Consider the following 21678-nt stretch of genomic DNA (forward strand, 5'->3'; position numbering starts at 1 on the left):
GTCTTCTGAGAATCTTTCTGAAGTAGGAACCCTAGGTTCAGGGGGCAGCATCATGAGTGTGCATGCAGTAGTAACAGTCCCTGCAGCAGACGTAGAGGCAGTGGTTGAGTTAGTACTTCCAGGTGTAGCCAGGGATTGTACACACTCCTCCAGCTGGATATGACCATCCTGCTGGGTCTTGACAGCTTGGGTGAAGGCCGCAAGGGGATGACAGATTTCTTCTATCGGAGAGCTCCTTCTTGCAGGCTCAGACATGGCTGTCTGATACTTTCACGCACCTGATGGCTGAGCCTGACGTGCAGAGGGAAGGCCTTGTGTACATTCCTGGCTCAGTGACCACCGATGATCTAAGAGTGGCCTTGTGAGCGTGGTGGTGCAAGGGTGCCTGAACCATCTTCCATGTAATGGGTGTCTCACCAGGGTGGACCAAAGGCATTTGTAAAACAGCAGACTCTGGGCTGGTGGCAGCAGGTAGCTGGAGACAGGCAGGTGTATGCCAGGCAGAAGAGACACCGGATGCATTGTCAGACAAGCTGGGTTGGTAACAGATAGTCAGATGCAGGCATAGACGGCAGGCAAAGAATGGCCAAGGTACAGGCAGAGATCGGCAATGTGAGTTCAGGCAGATAAAGCAAAAGACAAGAGGCAGAGTCCACATACAGGCCAAGGTCAGAATAGGAGAGGTTCAACGGAGTGAGAGGCAAGTCGGGTCAAATACCGGAATAAGCAGGATCAGGTTTCAGGAACACAGGTACAGCTGCAGATCAGACAACAAAGTACTAGTGAACGTTCTGCACTTATATATAGACATTCAGCAGCAACATTATTGGCATGTGTGTGAACATTCGTGCACCTAGCACGATGGGCACTTGCGGGATTGTGCATGCACATTTGCGTCTGCCTTTGAGCATCAGCCTTTGAGCGATATGGCCAGCACATCCTCATCTTGGTTTGATCTTATTATTGCAATATAATATGTATATTTTAAGCCAGTCTTGTGAAACTTCATACTAGGTTAGCCAGAAGCCAACACGTTCATGTTGGCCATGTAATCAAGTTGTTTCCTCTGCAGTTTAGGTCTCCTGCACTTTTTTAAACCCCTCTGTTGAAAGGTCCTGGGGCCATCGGTTAATGTTTATGGTCAGCCCTTTCTGAGGAGAGCTCACTAGGCTCCCCCCCCCCCCCCCCCCCCTCCCTAATCTAGTAAATTCTCTTATCCTCTCATGCTGTTCTGGAAGACAAAGGCGATAATCCAGAGTTATGCTTGCCAGTAACTTTAGCAGTATTTATGGACAACAGGGTTTCCACCCCTGTATTAGGCCCGATCACACTTGAGCGATTCTAATGTGTTGCGTTTTTGGTGTGGCATGTGTATATATTTATATATATATATATATATATATATATATATATATATATATATATATATATAGTGGTAGTTTGGTACCCCACCAGTGTATGGACCCAGCATTTTCAACCAGGTGGGTTGAGGGGCTCCAGGGAGCTTACAACATTGGGAGGAAACTGACTTTTCAGTTTCCTCATTATTTACTAAATTCTGTTTTGGGATCTGGAGCCTGGGGATTTCGTAGTGATCCAGGTGGGATAAAATCCCCAGTCCTGGGTCCAGATTTTGGGATTCACCAGCACACTGACTGGTCAGGGGTGTGTTGGTCTATTTCTAGACACCTGACCATGGTTCTGGGCTCTGCCCTCCCAAGGAGTCCAGGCAAGCAAGGGAGAAGCATGCATGTCTGGATGGTGTAGTCAGAGGGCCCAAAGCTGTGGGATGAGCAGTGAGGAAGAGTAAAAGAGGTACACTCTGTGATCTCTGTTATATGGCCAAGAGGGCTGAAGGGTAAAGCCCAAACGGCAGTACTGCTGACCATAAAGCCAGGTGGCTTGGTATTTTTTCGTTTACTACTGCTGTGAAATTGAAACCCCTGCATGGGAATTATTGATGGACATTTTTATTTTCCTTTTTTTAATAAAAGTGGGTCAAAAAGCCCTGAAATTGAGTTTCTGGTATGGAATGGTCTCGCTAGCGGGTGCTACACTTGAGTTAAACAAACCCAATATTACAAGTGGTGCAGAATGCGGGCAGACCTGGAGATCCCTGCAAAAAGTGAGTTCATCTATTATATGAACTGTGTTTGTGTGCATGAGACATCACAATCTGTGTGTGCAGGTGAGGAGAGCTTGCACAAAGAAAAAAACAACTTGCTTTAAAGTGACAGTGTTACATTTTTTTGCTGGACGGCGCAAAAGTCTGGTGGAGAGACTGCGAAGATGAAGCAAGGGTTTGAGCCTGCTGGAGAGTATTGTAGACTGCTTTTTGCTACACCTACCCCAGTTAAAGGGGAAGTGCATATTGTTTCCCCTGACAACGCTGGTGCAAGCAGGCCAGCTATCAATGTGCAGAAGCCTACGTTTGAAAGGGGATACAAGTGGGGAAGCCCTGTTAAGGCTCTGAAGCAAGAGTGTTGTTTGCAGTGCAGAGAGTGGGGGCATGTTGTCTCCATGTGCCCATTGTCTCTGTCTCAAATACAAAGTGACATGGCCATACAAAAGTCATCTACAACAATGTTTGGGAAACCTGATTTGTGTGCCAGGAGTGATCAGCATGCTGAACGGAAGTTGGAGAGGTATGTGGTTGCCCGTAGCAACAGTGGTAATTTCAAGGCTGCAGACCACCACATGAGAAAAATATTGCCTGCAGAGGATTGTGGCAAGGTGAAAGCAACAATGCTGCAAGGAGTGCAAATCGCTGCATTTGGTCAAAGTACAGCTGGAAGAGTGCCATCTCCCTTAGCAACAAGAGAGGGGGTGTTAACCGGAAGGAGGAGCTACATTGGTGATGTGGAGCTATGTCCCACTAAAGATATGTGCAGAAATGTACCATGCCTGAATGTGGTCAACTGGGGCATGGAATTTTTTCTTGTCCTAGGTTATGGAACATGCCTGGAGATGTGGTTACTGGGCAGAAGTCTTTGTCCGCAAGCCCAGATTTTTGTGCAAAAATGTTTTCAGTCACCTCTGGCAACAGTGAGGAAGTACCTGTTGTGCTTGCAGGGGGTGCTAAGGAGTCAGAAGTGGCTGCTGCAGTTTCGTTCTATGGCTACCAGGGAGAGTTGGTCAGTAAAAGTGTGACAAAGGAGAGACAACGTACTCAAATGAAGCCAGAGTTACCTGCTACAGATTATGGTAAGACTGTTGCAGTTTGTGGGACTGATCCCAGTGAAGTGGGAGTATATCCGGCTGGGGAGATCGGCAGAAGGTGTAAAAATGGACTTGCTGCAGTGTGCTACCCTGAGTAGTGGGGAGACACAGGTTGAAGCTCAACCTGCAGCAAGGTTAAGAACTCAAAAAGACTGGACTCTGTGTGTGCCTGGTGTAATCCACCAGAGTGCTGGAAGTGGTAACCTAGGGTTGACCAATACAGGTTGTGGGCCAGGTTCCCTAGTGACTGGTGCTACAGAGATGCCCAGGGAAACCTACCAGGAGCCTGCAGCGGTGAGGCACATGGTTTCGCCCTAATGGCCAAAATAATGCCTTTGGAGAGGAAGGGTGGTGTGCTGAGCGGTACACGGGGTGCTGAGTGTACTGACCAAAAACAGCCTGTTGAAGCTTATAACACTGCTATGTCTATGAATGCTGATTGTAAAGGTAATGCAGATGATAAATGTACTTATTCTGATTTGTTCAAAAGTAATAAGGAAAGAGTGATGTCTCCCTTTGCAACCAGACGCAGAGCCACAGGGTTGTCCATGGAAGTCTCAGGGGCTCTCCATGCGTTTGAGCCAGAGATTTTCTAGGACAGCACTGCTTTAGGAGGCACCTGGGATTCTGCAACACAATCAGTACCTTTGTCAGTTCTATATAAATCACATTTTGACAACATGCTTTTACTCTTTGCTAATGCTTCACCAAACAAGGCAGGCTGCAATACACCATCACCACCTTGCTTCTGGGACGCTAACACACTCAGCTGTGTACCTTCAGCTTTGTCCAGTGGACTTAACCCTTTACCAACTGGGTTACACATATGGTAAACAGGCTGCTCATACAAACTATCACTGCATGGTGTAGACCTAGTCTGTTCCACCAGAGCAAATTCGCTCTGGTGGAACAGACTGGGTCTACACCATGCAGTGATAGTTTGTATGAGCAGCCTGTTTACCATATGTGTAACCCAGTTGGTAAAGGGTTAAGTCCACTGGACAAAGCTGAAGGTACACAGCTGAGTGTGTTAGCGTCCCAGAAGCAAGGTGGTGATGGTGTATTGCAGCCTGCCTTGTTTGGTGAAGCATTAGCAAAGAGTAAAAGCATGTTGTCAAAATGTGATTTATATAGAACTGACAAAGGTACTGATTGTGCTGCAGAATCCCAGGTGCCTTCTAAAGCAGATGATGAGGTACTGCTGAGTCCTCATAATGTAAGCACAATTGATTGGGACAGTTGGGCCAAACAATTGCTAGCAATGTTAGACAAGGCTATGTTGGACGACAGGGGATGTGAATACAACAACTGCTATGCCAGACAGGGAGATTGCAGAGCAACCGATGGTTGAGGGTGCGTTGGTCATTGCAAGGGATGTTTCCCTTCAGTCGGAAGGACCAGATCAGGGCGCATGCATGGCAGATGTGGTGCTCACAACCCAGCTGCTAAATGTCAAGTGTCAAGGTGCAACGGTAATGACTTTTGACTTGCAGAGGCTTATTGGTGAGTTAGAGGGGATGAGTGGGAGACATGCATCTAACAGTGTTCCAGAGGAGCATCAGGCTGTGATGGGTACCTCCAGTGAGGTGGAGGCCCCCTTAAATGTCGTGGCCCCTCACACTGCAGTGAATGCGCCCCTCTATGTCTCTGATAAGAGAAAGGTCCCCAAAAATGTTTTGCATGTTGATGTGGAGTGTGTAGAATTTACAGATATGCTAGTGGAACTGCTTGAACTGATGAAAGCACATTCCTTGTATACCTGGGTGCCTCTGTTACAGTCAGATGTGGTAATGCTACATGGTACCAAAGGGTGGAGCCAGGTAATACAAGCTGTGCTGGGTAACATTAATCACCAGTGGAACTGGGTGGTATGGTGCTTAATAATCTGGAAAGTGATCTCACAGTTCCCTGTGAGAGTGCTTGCGGTTACGGTTCAGTACGGAAAGGCGCTTTAGGGGGCTGCTGGAGACATCAGAGGTCTCTCCACCTGATGCAGTGATAGACATGTCTGCTGGTGCAGTCCGAGGTGTGGCTGGGCAGGGTATAGTAAATGGTGTGAATACTGCCTCACCCGCTAGACCTCGTAAGAAGGAAGGGCCAGATATGGACATGGCAAAAGCAGAGATTCTGTCTGTCACCTGCAGAGAGGTACAAGTTTGGGTACCCGGAGACGCTCTCAAATATAGTATGGAGAGGAACAAAATTTGTGACATGGAAAAGTGTGAGCTGGCAAAGATTGGTACTGCTGGAAATGGGTCATGCGTTGTTCAATGTCAATTGTTAGGAGAATTGCCCACAGAGACAACAGGTGAAGTGAAGCCTTGTGAAGATCCCATAGGGGATAATTGCTCAGCTGTGTGTTGTCCCTCCTTGGGCCTGGCCCTAACAAATCCCGAGCAAGAAAGAACTGACAGTATTGGTAATTGGAGAAATGGTGGTGTATTACTGAATGTTAGTGTAAATAATGGCCTTGATATGAACATGAATAATTTCTTGGAAAATGGGCGTGATACATAGATGTCGAGCTCTGGGGAGTTGGTGGTCAAGGGTAAAGGCAAAGGAGTTGGGAAACCCAAGAGAGCTGTTATGATGGGGAAAACAGGTTTCAATGAGACAAAAGGTAGTTCCTCATCAGGTGTAGTTTCTGAAGCAGGTTCCCTACGGAATCGGGAAACTGAGTTTAAAGGAAGTAGCAGGAAAGGCGGTGGGCCACCAGAAAATAAATGTGAGCTCAGGAACCCCAAAGACAGAGGGGGTAGGCTGAGGATACAGAACTGTAGGACCCTGTTGCGATCCAGGGTAGGGCGTGCCTGGAAGCGCACCCGAAAAAAGGGTTGGGCCTACGTGGCTGATGGCCAGCACAGAGGTGTCCCAACTGCTATGGTGGGTGCAGGTGTTTCTCCCTCCGGGTCGAAACAAGGGGGGGATATGTGGTAGTGTGGTACCTCACCAGTGTATGGACCCAGCATTTTCAACTAGGTGGGTTGAGGGGCTCCAGGGAGCTTACAACATTAGGAGGAAACTGACTTTTCAGTTTCCTCATTATTTGCTAAATTCTGTTTTGGGATCTGGAGCCCGGGGATTTCGTAGTGATCCGGGTGGGATGAAATCCCTAGTTCTGGGTCCATATTTTGGGATTCCCCAGCACACTGACTGGTCAGGTGTGTGTTGGTCTATTTCTAGACACCTGACCATGGTTCTGGGCTCCACCCTCCCAAGGAGTCCAGGCAAGCAAGGGAGAAGCATGCATGTCTGCATGGTGTAGTCAGAGGGCCCAAAGCTGTGGGGTGAGCAGTGAGGAAGAGCAAAAGAGGTACAGTCTGTGATCTCTGTTATATGGCCAAGAGGACTGAAGGGTAAAGCCCAAACGGCAGTACTGCTGACCATAAAGCCAGGTGGCTTTGTATTTTTTGTCTACTACTGCTGTGAATTTGAAACCCCTGCGTGTGAATTATTGATGGACATTTTTATTTTCCTTTTTTTAATAAAAGTGGGTCAAAAAGCCCTGAAATTTAGTTTCTGGTATGGATTGGTCTCGCTAGCGGGTGCTACACTTGAGTTAAACAACCCCCAATATCACAATATATATATTTAAATTCTAATTTTAGCTCTTTATTTTTAATTAAAGTGGTGTTGCCACCAAAAAAATAAAACTACTTAAAATTCTTAAAAAAAATCAAAAAAAAATAATTGGCAAAAAAAAAATGTTTTACTCACCTCTAAATACCGGTTGCTAGGGGGTCCCTCGTAGTCTGCCTTCTTCATTGCCCGGGCTGGTGACATCACTTCCCCTCGCGCCGCACATTCACCTGGGACCTGTCATGTGTCTCAGGTGACTGTATGGCGTATCACAGCGCCCTGCGCCGCTCGCGCATGCGCAGTGGGTGCCCGGCTGTGAAGCCACAGCTGGGTGCCCACAGTATGCATGACGGCGCCGCGAGCGGAGCGGGGAGCGAGGGGGGGCTTCGTTCCCCCGCATCGCTGGACCCTGGGGCAGGTAAGTGTCCGATTATTAAAAGCCAGCAGCTGCAGTATTTGTAGCTGCTGACTTTTAATTTTTTTTTTTTAGGGGGTACCCCACTTTAAGTTATTTATTTTTTTACACTTTTTACTCCTCGGGATATATGTATTTTTGTTTCTTCTTACTCCATGTTCCCTCTTTGCACTATGGGGGTTATTTAATAAAGGCAAATCCACTTTTCACTACAAGTGCACTTAGTGCAAGTGTAGTCGCTGTAGATCTGAGGGAGACATGCAAGGAAAACAAAAAACAGCATTTTTGCTTCTACATGATTGGATGATAAAATCAGCATAGCTTAGCCTCATTTCAGAGCTTCCCCTCAGATATACAGTGATCCACAGCGATTGCACTTACAAGTGCACTTTCATGTGCGCTTGTAGTGCAAAGAGGATTTGCCTTTAAATAAAACCCTATGTATTTCTTCCTGTTCTTATACTATGTTCCTACTGCCTTTGGAAATAATATACGCCCAAATCCCGACCCTCGGCTTCCTTGTGTATGGTTAATGAGCAAGGGGACGGTCCCGTGATCTGATTGGCCTGCTAGTCCTGCCAGCCCTATATACCATCCTCAACATGGTTGAACAGTATGCCTGATGAAGGAGCATGCATGCTCTGAATGCATGCAAGTCACCAGCATCATCCCACCATGACCAGGAACTCCTTGCATGACCCAGACGATGCCACATATAGCGAAACGTACGTAGGGTGGTCTTGACGTGCTTGACGCAAATCACGTGACATTTGGGCGTTCGCTTTGCCGGCCGGCTTTTCTTAACGCTGATTTGACCTTTGTTTGTGAGTATGTTTTTTATTATGGAATAAAAGATTTTGGTTTACGGTTTTACGCTATGGGAGTCTTTGCTTGCCTTTTATGAATGGTCCAACCATGTGAAAATGAGGTGATGTCCCTGTGTGATGACCCCTAAGATTTCTGATATCAAATGCCTTTCTGATTCTGGGATTTGGTAAGCGCGCATTTTTACCATTTATCAGCACGGTGTTGGTGAAGGAAATTCTCTCTCTTGCACCCGCATAGGATTTCTTGAGAAGAAACACTTATGATTATTGGACTGTTATGCCCACGATTACATCTTGATGCAGAACTGTTTTCTTATATATAATTTTTGAGCACTCTATTCATAATATTTCTGATTGTTCACAAAAATTCTGTGCACTTTACCACTGTATGCTCATTACTACGTCTTTATGAGGGACTGTTGCTTATATATAATTTTTGAGCACTATATATATATATATATATATATATATATATATATATATATATATATATATATATATATATATATATATATATATATATATATATATATATATATATATATATATATATATATACATATACATTTTTTTTTTGTACACTTGATTATTGTATGAGTTATAGAGTATATTTTTATTATTCACTTAGTTGGGTTTTTGTATTATAATTTTTTGACTAGTTATAGTGTGTACATATTATTCTGTTATAGGTTTTAGATATATTTTTTTAGATTTTTGTAATTGTGAGCGTGGTTGAAATTCCTGACTTGTATGCTTTATAGGTGTGTATCACATCTTATCAGCCTTTAGATATTTAGACTGATTGTTGAGAGATTTCTTTAGCGCAGTATTTTTTCCCCAAATTTTTGTGACTACTTCCTGCTGCGCTCTGCAGTCTAAGCCTAGGACACCGGAAACCACTAGCGCCGTGTACAGATTTTTAAAACATTCATCAGTGCAGTGAGTTAAAGAAAAAAAAAAGTAAAACACTGATTCCCTTTACATGATTTGCATTCAATAAACAGTGATATGTAAGCTGACCTACAGTAGGCATCTGCCAGCACTGTTTTAATAGGATAAATAGTTGTAAAATGTAAAGAAAAAAAATTACTCTTGTTATGCAAAAATGTTGTAAATTAAATGTCAGTTTTAAAAAAAAAAAGTTAAATTATTCCAGCAGTTACATAAAAATCTTCCCTCTTCACTTGTTAAGTATTAAAATAGTTGGTTGCGTTGATCTAACAGCTTTATATAATGCCATACAGTACATGAGTCCACATAGTAATGTCTGGTTTTAATGATTGCAGGACACCTATAGGTAGCTCAGAACACCCCCAGGTTTCCTGCTGGACGCCACTTCAAGTTCTACATGATAACTCTGAAGTCTTGTTTCCTGTCAAAGCTGCTGGTTCCTATTCACATTCAGGTAATTGGAATAACATATAATTTCTCACAAGACCCAGTTGAGTGCCATGCTGCTTTATTTAAATCACATTTTTTTATACACTATTAAGCATTGTATACTTGCTCCATGCAGAATGTTGCACAGGGAAGTCCCTTAGCTCTTTTTTTTTCAGTCCCCCATTGGCACTTCCCCCTCCTCCTGTTCTCTGAGTGGGTAGAAAAACATTTTGCTGTGGGGTCACTCATTTGGTTGTGTAGAACAAATCGGGGTTCAACAGCACTAGTGTAACAAAAAATAAAACATGCAAAAAGCAACAGCAGCATATAGTGCGACAACACCAAATACAATAGCATCAGACAAGCTGCGCTATCTAAATAATGTATTAGAATCCATAATCTCATAAAGTCCCAAAAACGACATTGCTCAAATAATCTCAGGGGAAGAAAAGGTTATTGAAATCACTAGTTGTTGACACCACAGTGTGCATACATAAACTCCAAACAGTGCCCGATCACCATAGGTGTAAGTTATGCTTACCAGATGGCAAGCAATAAAGGCAGTTGGCTAAACCCAGCCTGGGGCCTTTATGCTTGCAGATGTCCACACCAGGTATAATTACATGCTAAGTCCATCTGGGTGTCTGTATATTTTCACATATTAAAGATATAAGTGGGAGTAATGCTTGTCATAAGTATGCAGTCCTGGCAGTTCTACTGCATCCCATAGGCTCCTCACACGATCCGGGTAGTTTGGGGAGGTTCTGGTGTGATGTGCTGAATAGCTGTACTTTCATGAAAACCAGGAAGTAGTCTGCTCCATGCTGCTTTAATTAAATATTTTTTTTTTTATTACACTATTAAGCATTGTATACTTACTTGCTCCATGCAGAATGTTGCATATATAAGTCCCTTAATTCTTCTTTTTTTTCAGTCCCCCATTGGCACTTTCCCCTCCTCCTGTTCTCTGAGTGGATAGAAAAACATCTTTCTGTGGGGTCACTCATGTGATTGTGTGCCTGAGCCAGGACTATGTATTTACATGGATACACAGCATGGCTCATCCTTGCCCCCCACTCACTCATCACAGGATTTGACTGGCAGCAGCAGGAACCAGTAGCTCCCGCTGCTCTCAGAGATTCCTTTTGACAAGAGGAAGAGAGGGGAGAAGAGCTGGAGCCTGGCACAGTGCTGGATAGATGGAGGACTCAGGTAAGTGTTTAGGGAAGGGTGTGTGGGGGGTAGCCAGTGTCTGCTGGAGGCCCTTTTTCAGATGTCTGCAGGTGGAGACTGCTCATTCCTCCCTGGCATCATGCTATTACTGTGCCAGACAGTGGATTAATAGCAGATGCCAACAGAAAGCTGTATTTATGTATGTATAATATATGCATAGTTGTCCTGATTTTCCCAGGACTTTCACGGTATTCAGACCCATGTCCCAGTTGGGAAAAATCAAGGGACATTGGCTTTGTCCCAGTGTTCTGTAGGCCAGGGGTACCCAGCCACTGTCCGTGAGCTGTTGTGGGCTTGGCTGCGGGGCAGGCAGTTGGCAGCAGCTCCATCTTTATCTGCAATCGTTTTTATTGCCACCCGGGCTCTGCCTCTTGTTGTTTCTTTCCCTCCAGAAGAGCTGTACTTCTCAAAAAAGATGCATACAGCAGTAGTGCGGTGGTCTCATAATGGGCCATGCAGGAGTCACCCTGCAGTCAGGCCACTCCACACCATCCAGTCAGAGCCCTGCCAAATCAAAACCCAGACGGGTCTCTGCTGTTGTTGAAATATATGTGCATCTGATGGCAAGTGATGCGCTGCATCTGGTGGAAAGTGATGCGCTGCATCTGGTGGCAAGTGACAAGCTGTATCTGGTGGCAGGCGATGTGGCAAGTGACACGCTGTATCTGGTGGCAGGCAACAAACTGCATCTGGTGGCAGGCGATGTGGCAAGTGAAAAGCTGCATCTGGTGGCAAGCGACAAGCTGTATTTGGTGGCAGACAATGGTAGCAAGTGACAAGCTATTTCTCGTGGCAGGCAATGTGGCAAGTGACAAGCTGCATCTGGTGGCAGGCGACATGGCAAGTAACACACTGCATCTGGTGGCAGGTGACATGACAAGCTGCATTTGGAGGTGGCAAGTGACACTCAGGGCTCCCACTGATTCAGAATTATAGATAGTTATAGTTTAACTATTTCATTTTATATTACAATATAATTATAGAAATTACGCGCTTCAATCATCCTGACATCATATCAACCATGGTGTCGTGATGATTGAAGTGCTAACACCAGCCATTGCCCCAACAAATCGGCCACAAAGATCGACCCGCCAACCCCCGAAACGCCCATCCCCCTGGCCAACCCCGTGGGCCATGTGGAACTTCACATGCGCTGCTCCGACTTGGGCAAGCTCAGCCTTGCTTTGGTTCAAGTGGGCACATGCACATGACATCATGATGCCGCCCTGAATGCAGTGGGCATTCCCCCCAGAGACAGGTGAACAGAGGAGTGCAGGGATCGACCGGGATGGGAGACAACACCACAGGACTGGTGATTATCACCCCCATCTTCTCTTTACACCTCATCTCTCTGTACTGTCAGCTGTGTCCTTAATCTCTGACCATCTGTATCAGGTTCACAATGTCTGACCCCATCAATTTTTGTAGGTCTTCAGTCTCCTGTAGCATGTCCGCTGTCCAAACCCTCTCTGACCATCTCCTGTATCATGTCCGCACCCTCTCTGACTGTGCCTTGTACCATGTCCGCACACTCTGTCCATTTCTTGTATCATGTCCGCACACTCTCTGACCATCTCTTGTATGTTTTATGGGATCTGCCTGGGGGGGGGGGTTGGAATACCTTTATCTGCTGATTGTTAAACTCAATGCAATACACATATTGCTATTGTGGCTGTCCCTCCATCCCTCTTTTCTCTCTCTCTCTCTCTCTCTCTCTCTCTCTCTCTCTCTCTCTCTCTCTCTCTCTCTCTCTCCATCCCTCTTTCATCTCATACTCTAACCACACCCCCTTTAAGCCACACCCGATATTTAGTTTAAACCACATCCATTTTTTACTGCGATACATGCACCACATTTTTCCTCCTAGGTTACACTACGCCTACAAATGGATGCCCTGCCCCTAATTAAAATAAGACTCCACCTGCAGACAAAGTGTCCTTGTAAATTTTTGAAGAATGTTGGCAACTATGTACCGGTACATGTGTATATAAAATATAAACCCAGCATAAGTATTTGCTGCATAAAGTGTATATTTATTAAAGTTCAGCAGAACATGTACAGATTGGGAACAGTTGTCAGACCAAATATCAAATATAAAGCAAGGTATTTGTAAGTCAACTCATACAAATAGTGATGAAACCGGAAATGTTCACATATAAATGGGAAACATTAAATTACAAATGAATCTCCGGTATGAATACATAGAAATATTAATCAAAGATATAAATAAGAGAGCATAGCTAGCGGGACTTTTCCGTGAAGCACACAGGAGCAATGAAATAAATTAGATCAAAAGTAGTTTTAATTCATTTGAATTGTTATAAAATATTCGTATCAATTGATTCCATGCATTTTGCTATATATTAATATTTTTATATTTTCACACGTATACAATTCATAAAAAATATTGCACATTGATTAGACATTCCAACAAGGAGTTGGTACATATATTATGAGATACAAGCAATAATTGAAACATGATTTTGTATAATGGAATTAATGACTATACAGATATCGCAATAGAGTCACAAAAATAAAATTAAAATAGAAGTAAAGGGAAAAGAAACAAAGAAGGAACGACGATCAGAAGGATTCATACGTATGTACACGCGGTTGTTGTTAGCTCTAGGTGTTTCAAGGCCTTATAGCCTATCATCAGGAGCAAAACCGTGGTAAGGACCTATAGAAAAAATAAAAGGGGAATAAATAATATCTTATTATGAAAAATTCAAAAAGGGCCAACCCCGGACAGGGGAAAATACCCCTGAACTTAATTAGCCCTGTTACTTACATGAGGGTCCTCGCAGTGGTGGCACAGACAGTGAGATCCCCAGACCAACCGAACGAGGCCCCGTCCGGGAGCTGAGGGGACGTAGTGTGGCAAGCAGCAACCCAAAATGGACAGCGCCCCATGTGAATCAGGATGTGTACTGACAATATGATGAGTGGAAAAAGAGCTGGTGAAAAAAGCAAAAAATTCCTAAAAATACAAAAATATTGAAAAATTTGGCGGGGCAGCAGAGGAAGGGGAAGGTGGTCAGTATTAAAAAGGTGAAGATAAGAGAGAAAAAAACAATTACCTGAGTAACCGAAATTGAGGGCAAAAATGCCTATGTGCATCTAATATGACTGATGAGGCCGATGTGATCAGTGCTAAGTGTATGATTTAAATGAGGAAGGAGCCCATATAAGCGCCGCTGCCGCCGGGACCACGCCCCCAACGTCACGTGTGAGACCGCTTGGGGATGGAGCAAGCCATTCATCGGTGGGTCAGATGATTGTAAACTCACAGCCGGTCATGCAGCGTCAAAAAGCCGAACAACCGGTGTGGAATGTGTGACGTCGATGCGCAGTGAGGAAACCCCCGCCTACCCAACGTCAAAACAGGGCAGAGGGAGGATCCACAGTGTGTGTCACAGCTCCCGAACGGGACACAGCGGGCAAGGTCCAGCGAAAAACACAGCCGAAACCATCACTGCGCACGTGCAAGAAAAAAACAAGACAAAAAGAAATAAAGTAATTAAGAAAAAAAGAGAAAATCAAAAATCCAATTTGCATTATTAACCTCCTCCCGCCCGCCCTATAGCCGAATGACGGCCTTAGAGCGGGCGGCTTCCTTCGCCTGGCCGTCCCTGGACGGCCTGGTGTTTACTTCCGCAATGCGCGCCGCCGGGGGCGCGCATCGCGGAAGTATTGTATTTGCCGTGTCTCCCGGAGACAGGCAAATACAGATCGCCGTGAACGGCCAATCAAAGCGGCCGTTCACAGTGCGATCGCAGCTGCCAATGGGAGATGATCTCATATGTAAACATATGAGATCATCTCCCATTGCAGTGTCTCTCCCTCCTCACACAGAGACAGCGTGTGAGGAGGGAGAGCGATCTATGTGTCAGCCCCAGTGCCAGTGCCAGTGTCAGCCCCAGTGCCTGTGCCAGCGCCACCTGCCAGTGCCATCTGCCAGCCGCAGTGCCATTTGCCAGCCCCATTTGCCAGAGCAAATAGCCAGCACCATCTGCCAGTGCCATCTGCCAGTGCCAGCCCCAGCCCCATCTGCCAGCCCCATCTGCCAGCCCCATCTGTCAGCCCCATCTGCCTCCAGTGCCATCTGCCTCCAGTGCCATCTGTCAGTGCCACGTGTCGTCAGTGCCACGTGGGGTCACTTTGTGGGCATTTCCATTGTCCTGGTGCTCCAGGGCCTTCAAAACTGTAATAGGTGGTTGAGAAATAAGATGTGTAATTTATGCTCCTAGAACGCCTGATGGTGCTATTTCAATATTGGGCCTCTGTATGTGGTCAGGCTGTGTAAAAGTCTCACACATTTGGTATCGTTATACTCAAGAGGAGTAGTAGAACGTATTTTGGGGTGTCATTTTTGCTATGTACATGCTATGTGTTGGAAATATCTTATAAATGGGCAACTTTGCGTAAAAAAAAATGCGTTTTCATTTTTTTTCCACATTTTCCCAAAACTTCTGGGAAAAAAATGAACCATTCAAACGACTCATTATGCCTCATAGATTATACGTTGGGGTGTTAGCTTTCCAAAATGGGGTCACGTTGTGGGCATTTCCATTGTCCTGGTGCTCCAGGGCCTTCAAAACTGTAATAGGTGGTTGAGAAATGAAATGTGTAATTTATGCTCCTAGAACGCCTGATGGTGCTATTTCAATATTGGGCCTCTGTATGTGGCCAGGCTGTGTAAAAGTCTCACACATTTGGTATCGTAATACTCAGAAGGAGTAGCAGATGTATTTTGGGGTGTCATTTGTGGTATACACATGCCATGTGAGAGAAATAACCTATTACATTGAAAATTTTGTGAGAAAAAAAAAATAAAAAAAATCTTCATTTTGCAAAGAATTGTGGGAAAAAGATGACAACATCAAAAACCTCACCATGCATCTTAGTAAATACCTTGGAATGTCTACTTTCAAAAAAGGGGTCATTTGGGGGGTATTTGTACTTTCCTGACTTGTTCGGGTCACAAGAAATGAGATAGGCCACCAGTACATCAGGTGTGATCAATTTTGTGCGATTCGCACCACAGATTGTAGACTCTCTAACTTTCACAAAGACCAAATAATATCCACTAATTTGAGTTATTTTTACCAAAGATATGTAGCAGTATAAATTGTGGCCAAAATTTATGAAAAAAAAATTATAATTTGCTAAATTTTATCACAGAAACAAAGAAATATGCGTTTTTTTTCAAAATTTTCGGTCTTTTTTCATTTATAGCGCAAAAAATAAAAACCCCAGAGGTGATCAAATACCACCAAAAGAAAGCTCTATTTGTGGGGAAAAAAAGGACACAAAATTCATTTGGGTACAGTGTTGCATTTTTTTTTTTTTTCCACAAAATTTTATTGATAGTAGAAAACAACAAGAACAAGCAAGTACATGTTTACACGTATGTTTGCAGAGCAAAAAGACAAGTATGATAAAGAACATACTTGGATGTATACAAGCAAAGGTGTTATCAAAACAGGTGAAATATAAGGCTTGGTTTGTAATCAATGAAGGTCTAATATAAGAGAAAAAAAAAAAGACAAAGAAAAAAATAGAATGACTATTTTCTTAGAGACGGTGGTCACTAAAGGATTGGATTGTATTGATTCAAAGTAATTTATATTGCTATCTTATACTGTAAGCAATAGGGTATAACAAACATCAGTAGTTGTAGTAAACATGGAGAGGAGGGGGCGGTACAAAAGGGACAAGAGTAAACATAAGGGTGTTCAGCTAGATATGTGTAGTAAAATTAGCCATCACTCCTAAGGTAAGCATCTGTAAATTTAAAACGCTGCCAGTCATACCATGTTGCAGTAAATCTGGAAACGGTTTAATGCGAAATGCTGATCAGTTCTTCAATGGTTTCGGTGCTATTCAATCTGTGAAACCATTCAGCTTTCGTTGGGGTAGAAGAGGTACCCCAATGGCAGGGGATACATTGTAAAAATAAAATAACAATATAAAATAAACAAAAATAAAATTAAAATAGAAGTAAAGGGAAAAGAAACAAATAAAGAAGGAACGACGATCAGAAGGATTCATACGTATGTACACCTGGTTGTTGTTAGCTTTACACATTTCAAGGCCTTATAGCCTTAATTTTATTTTTGTGACTCTTTTGCGATATCTGTATAGTCATTAATTCCATTATACAAAATCATGTTTCAATTATTGCTTGTATCTCATAATATATGTACCAACTCCTTGTTGGAATGTCTAATCAATGTGCAATATTTTTTATGAATTGTATACGTGTAAAAATATAAAAAATATTAATATATAGCAAAACGCATGGAATCAATTGATACAAATATTTTATAACAATTCGAATGAATTAAAACTACTTTTGATCTAATTTATTTCAGCTATGCTCTCTTATTTATATATTGAACCAGGATGGAGGAGGGGACTCGAACGGCCCCTGTATTCCTCATTCAATGTCCCAATTTTCTTTTCCTTCTTTGTAAAAAAAAAAAAATGAATCAAAGATGTTAGTAATTACTTTTGAAAACATCAAAGATCAATAATGAAAACATAATGATCCTGGGAGCGTGACTGGAAGCCGACCTGCATGGACACCTAAGGGCTTAGCTCTCCCATAGCCCGCAGCTGAACAGGAATTTTACCACCTACTACATTGGTAAACCTAGGAATGCCCACTCTGCTAAAGCCCGGGGATCCTCTCAACCTCCGCCAAGGCTTATCTGCCAGCTTTCGGGACTACTTCACTATGCCTGACATGCCACCAGGGGGCACAGACAAGATGGCGCTGGGGGCCTCTCCCTCCCGCACCTCTCGTCGGCTCTCTCCCTCGCAACAAGAGATGGCTTGCGCCCTCGCACACCTCCCGGTGCGGGCTCCAGAGAGCAGATGTCCTCCACTTACGGAGGGAGCAGTGAGTCTTTCTCCCTCGGCGGCCTCACCACGTGGAGCGCATGCTTGGCCATCAGTCCAGGCACCTCTAGACAATTCTCAGATGCATTCCCGCGCCTCTTGGAGACAGCCTCTGACCCATGCTGCATGCAGGGGGGTGACCCAGGATCCCCCACACCCTTTGACTGCTCCGTGGACTCGCCTGGCCTGTCTGTTATGCTGTCTCTGGCCTCTGCCACTCCAGGGATCGGGCCTGTACAGTGCGCAAGCTCCCATCAAGCCTCTGCATCTACTCATGCCTCCCCCAAACTTCAGAGACTGTCCCGCTCCAGGGACCCCAATTGCTCCATAGGGGCAACAGGGTCTCCTCTGTCCTATACCCAAGCTGTCCACTCGCCAGCAATTTCTCACGGACCAGGAGATTCACATTCACCTGCTACCTCTCCGTCATATACCCCAGTGTGGTATTAACCTTGGGACTCCCCCGAGCTGACTCGCTCTTATTGGAAAGTGTTCTTTGAAGACACAGAGATCCAGCTCTACCCTGACCTTTCTGGAATTACCCTCCAGAAGCGCGGGCTTCTCCAACCCTTCTTGCGCACATTGCAAGAAAGACATTAATTATCACTGGAGATTTCCTTTTAGTCTAACCGCAAAACATCAGGGTAAATCCACATTGCTGTGTTATCCAGAAGATCTTGCTACCTTCTGTGATGTTCTGGAAATACCCATCCCTCAGCTTCCAGACTAGGATCTTGTGTCTACTTCACTCCCACCATCCACAGTATGGCAGAAGAACTAAATGCTCCAGACACCCCTCGCAAGTCTACTAAACACAAGAATGGAGGAAGGACTTGGGCCCGAGTAACTAGTGTCTGATTTTCTTGTTTGGTTCCCGCTGAAATTCACTTGCTACTAGCTATTAGTGGTTCTGCCCTACTCCTCGATGTTCCCATAGTCCCCTAATGTTCCAAGTTTTTACTCAGCTTTTCTAGCACTCACATTATGGGCAGGTTAGTGACTTAGGAGAGGTTGACTTTACCCTCATTAGCCCCCCTCACTGATCCTTATCGTTGATCATTTTGGTATCTCTCTGTCCCCACCTGTGGTCAGGTAGCTGTATAGGAACTCCTACAGTTGTAAACCCAACCAGGTTCCTTGTTGTTAGTTTATAATGTACACTGTATTGTCTCTGTTTTCTACTGTACTCATTTTTCTACTGCTTTTTCTTTATTCTGGTTTACCAAGCGGTCCTGTTTGCTTACCTGGGCGTCCTCTTGGAGAACAAGTTCTTCTCATATAGTGGTTTCTCTGCTGCTAAATCAGATAAGTCCTGCCCTTTCTGTTTTCACCTAACACCATGGCTAAGAGCTTATCGCTGAATGTTCAGGTCCTAAGGAAGAGGCGTCTGGTACTTGAGGAGTTCAGGCAATCGGGGGCAGATGTTATTTTGGTTCAAGAGACACACTTTTATAAGGGGGGCTCCTTCGTATTCGTAATCATCCAAATATTTCCCTTGCATCTATCAGGCCTCCAATCCCGGTAAAAGAGCTGGTGTTGCTATACTGTTTAAACCATAACTCTGTTCACTTGCTCTGAATATTTTATAGATCCACAGGGCCACTTTATTTAATGTACGAGGCTTGTGACAGACACAGGCGGTTACCTTTTGTGTCCTTTTACCGTTTATGCTCCGGATGTCCGACAAATTAGTTTTCTGTCCAGAGTTCTCTCCCGTCTCTTTAGATCCGGCCATAACTATTGTGGCAGCACGCAGGTAAAGTCACCTGGTTGTATCCAGGATGGGAAATATGTGTGCCCTAGATTCAGGCTTTATGCAGACTTTTACAATTAGAGGGGAAGAGTTAATGAGCCCAGCTGAAGTAAGTGGGCTCACATTAAGGCCTCTACAAAAACCCCAGCATGCATAGGGAGATGCTCCATCCTGGAACCAGTTTTGTGTGTATAGACTGGGGAGTCTGAGATCTGTTCTGTGCGGTGAGTTAACGCCTGTGTGGCAAACCCCTACAATAGAGACAGGGACTGGGGCAGCACAAGGCTGCACCCAGTTGTTAGACAGGGAGTCTACGTGTGTAGTTAGAGGTCAAGCTGACCAGGATTTATTTTCTTGTTTTATTTTGTTTGGCTGTTATATGTATCACTGCATGTAGCCTAAATAAACCGGATCTTTTGTTTTTTGCACCTACACCGCTGTCTGCTGTGCCTGACTTTGTGTTGTGAACCCATCCAGGGGGTCACACACACCCGCTACCGAGCGAACCCCCTCACACTTGTTATGATTGTATTTTTACATCATAAATGCTTTATTATATAAATAGAATCGTGTTTACTAATATCACTATCATGTATTACCCCCCTGGGATTTTGACACTCAGTTTATTTGCATTCTATACAAATCATTGAATACACCCACATGCCTCAATTAAAGTCCCAATTTACCTACCCCCCCTACTCCCCTCTTTTAACATACATATGTAGGGATGGAGGCATGTAGGTGTTTGATTAAAGGTTGACTCTGTAAAGTCAGAAGTTTTTTTATCTTAAAGGGATTGTAAAGTGATTTTTTTTATATTTAAAATAACAAACATGTTATACTTACCTCCACCGTGCAGCTCGTTTTGCACAGAGTGGCCCCGAACCTGCTCTTCTGGGGTCCCTCGGCGGCTGTCTCTGCTTCCTCCCACAGATGCTTCTCACGTTCATGCGAGCTCCCTCGCATGGTGAGAAGCATCTGCGGGCGCGCTCCCGTGATACAGCTGGTGGCTGTAGCAGCTCGCTGTATCACACGGCCCCGCCCCTTGGCGATCCGCGTCAGTGGATGTGATTGACAGCAGCACAAGCCAATGGCTGCGCTGCTTTCCATCAAATCCCTCCAGCCAATCAGCAGACCTTTACAATTAGAGGGGAAGAGTTAATGAGCCCAGCTGAAGTAAGTGGGCTCATTAAGACCTCTACAAAAAACCCCAGCATGCTTAGGGAGATGCTCCATCCTGGAACCAGTTTTGTGTTGTATAGACTGGGGAGTGTGATATCTGTTCTGTGCGGTGAGTTAACGCCTGTGTGGCAAACCTCTACAACAGAGACAGGGACTGGTGCAGCACAAGGCTGCACTCAGTTGTTAGACAGCGAATCTAAGTGTGTAGTTAGAGGTCAAGCTGACCAGGATTTATTTTCATGTTTTATTTTTGTTTGGCTGTTATATGTATCACTGCATGTAGCATAAATAAACCGCATCTTTTGTTTTTTGCACCTACAACGCTGTCTGCTGTGCCTGATTTTGTGTTGTGAACCCATCCAGGGGGTCACACACACCCACTGCCGAGCTAACCCCTCACACTATCTAATTATAAGTGGTGATTTTAATCTCTCCTATTCTGCTGCTCTTGATCACCATGTGATGGAACCCCATGCCACACAGTCTCCGATCTTCAGAGACTCAGCTTTCTCATCGGTTTTCCAGACGTTATGCCCTCTTTGATGCGTGGCAGGTATTCCATCCTGGGGATCGACAGTACATGTTTTACTCAGCCCCTCATCAGGTACATTCTCATATAGACTATTTCTTTGTTAATAATCCTATGCTCAGAATCACCCAATCTGCAAATATTCTTCAGATTTCTTGGTCTGACCATGCCCCTATCATGCTCACATTATCTATGGATACCCTTAATCGTAAACCCTGCCACTGGCAATTAAATATTCTTCTCCAACATCTCCCCGCTAAAACTGAGTTAGAAACTAACACTACTATGTTGAAAATGACACTCCTGATGTTTCACTTTCTGATCTGTGGGAGGCTCATAATACTTACCCACTACTCTGAAGATCTTGACGTTGGGTAAGGTAGAAAAAACTCTGCTTCGATTGAAACGACTATACTATGATAAGGGTAATAAGGACCACACCTTGCTAGCTAGAACACTGTGATCACACTTATATGGCCTCCCCACAGCAAATCAAAAATAGATCAGGCGGCCTCTTAACTGACCCCCTAGACATTGTTTGCTCCTTTGAAGAATTCTGCACCGCCCTATATAATAATACTGGGATTCCACATAATCCTCCATCTCGAGCCTTGCTATATAGTATGCAACACTATCTTCAAAAAGTGATCTCTCA

The 21678-nt window shown here is 44.4% G+C and overlaps 1 protein-coding gene across 6 annotated transcripts in view; it reads left to right on the plus strand.

Annotated features, from left to right (window-relative positions):
• SNX29 (sorting nexin 29) overlaps positions 1-21678 on the plus strand; it is a 1823105-nt gene that overhangs the window by 788810 nt on the left and 1012617 nt on the right. For all 6 annotated transcript variants that reach the window (XM_077448905.1, XM_077448908.1, XM_077448906.1 and 3 more), the window contains one exon: positions 9327-9445. In XM_077448905.1, the coding sequence (XP_077305031.1) occupies positions 9327-9445 (119 nt within the window). The remainder of the gene's footprint in view (positions 1-9326; positions 9446-21678) is intronic.

Source organism: Lithobates pipiens, unplaced genomic scaffold, assembly GCF_037356315.1.
Source record: "Lithobates pipiens isolate NorthernLeopardFrog02 unplaced genomic scaffold, aLitPip1_a1.2 Scaffold_22, whole genome shotgun sequence".
Lineage (NCBI taxonomy): Eukaryota > Metazoa > Chordata > Amphibia > Anura > Ranidae > Lithobates > Lithobates pipiens.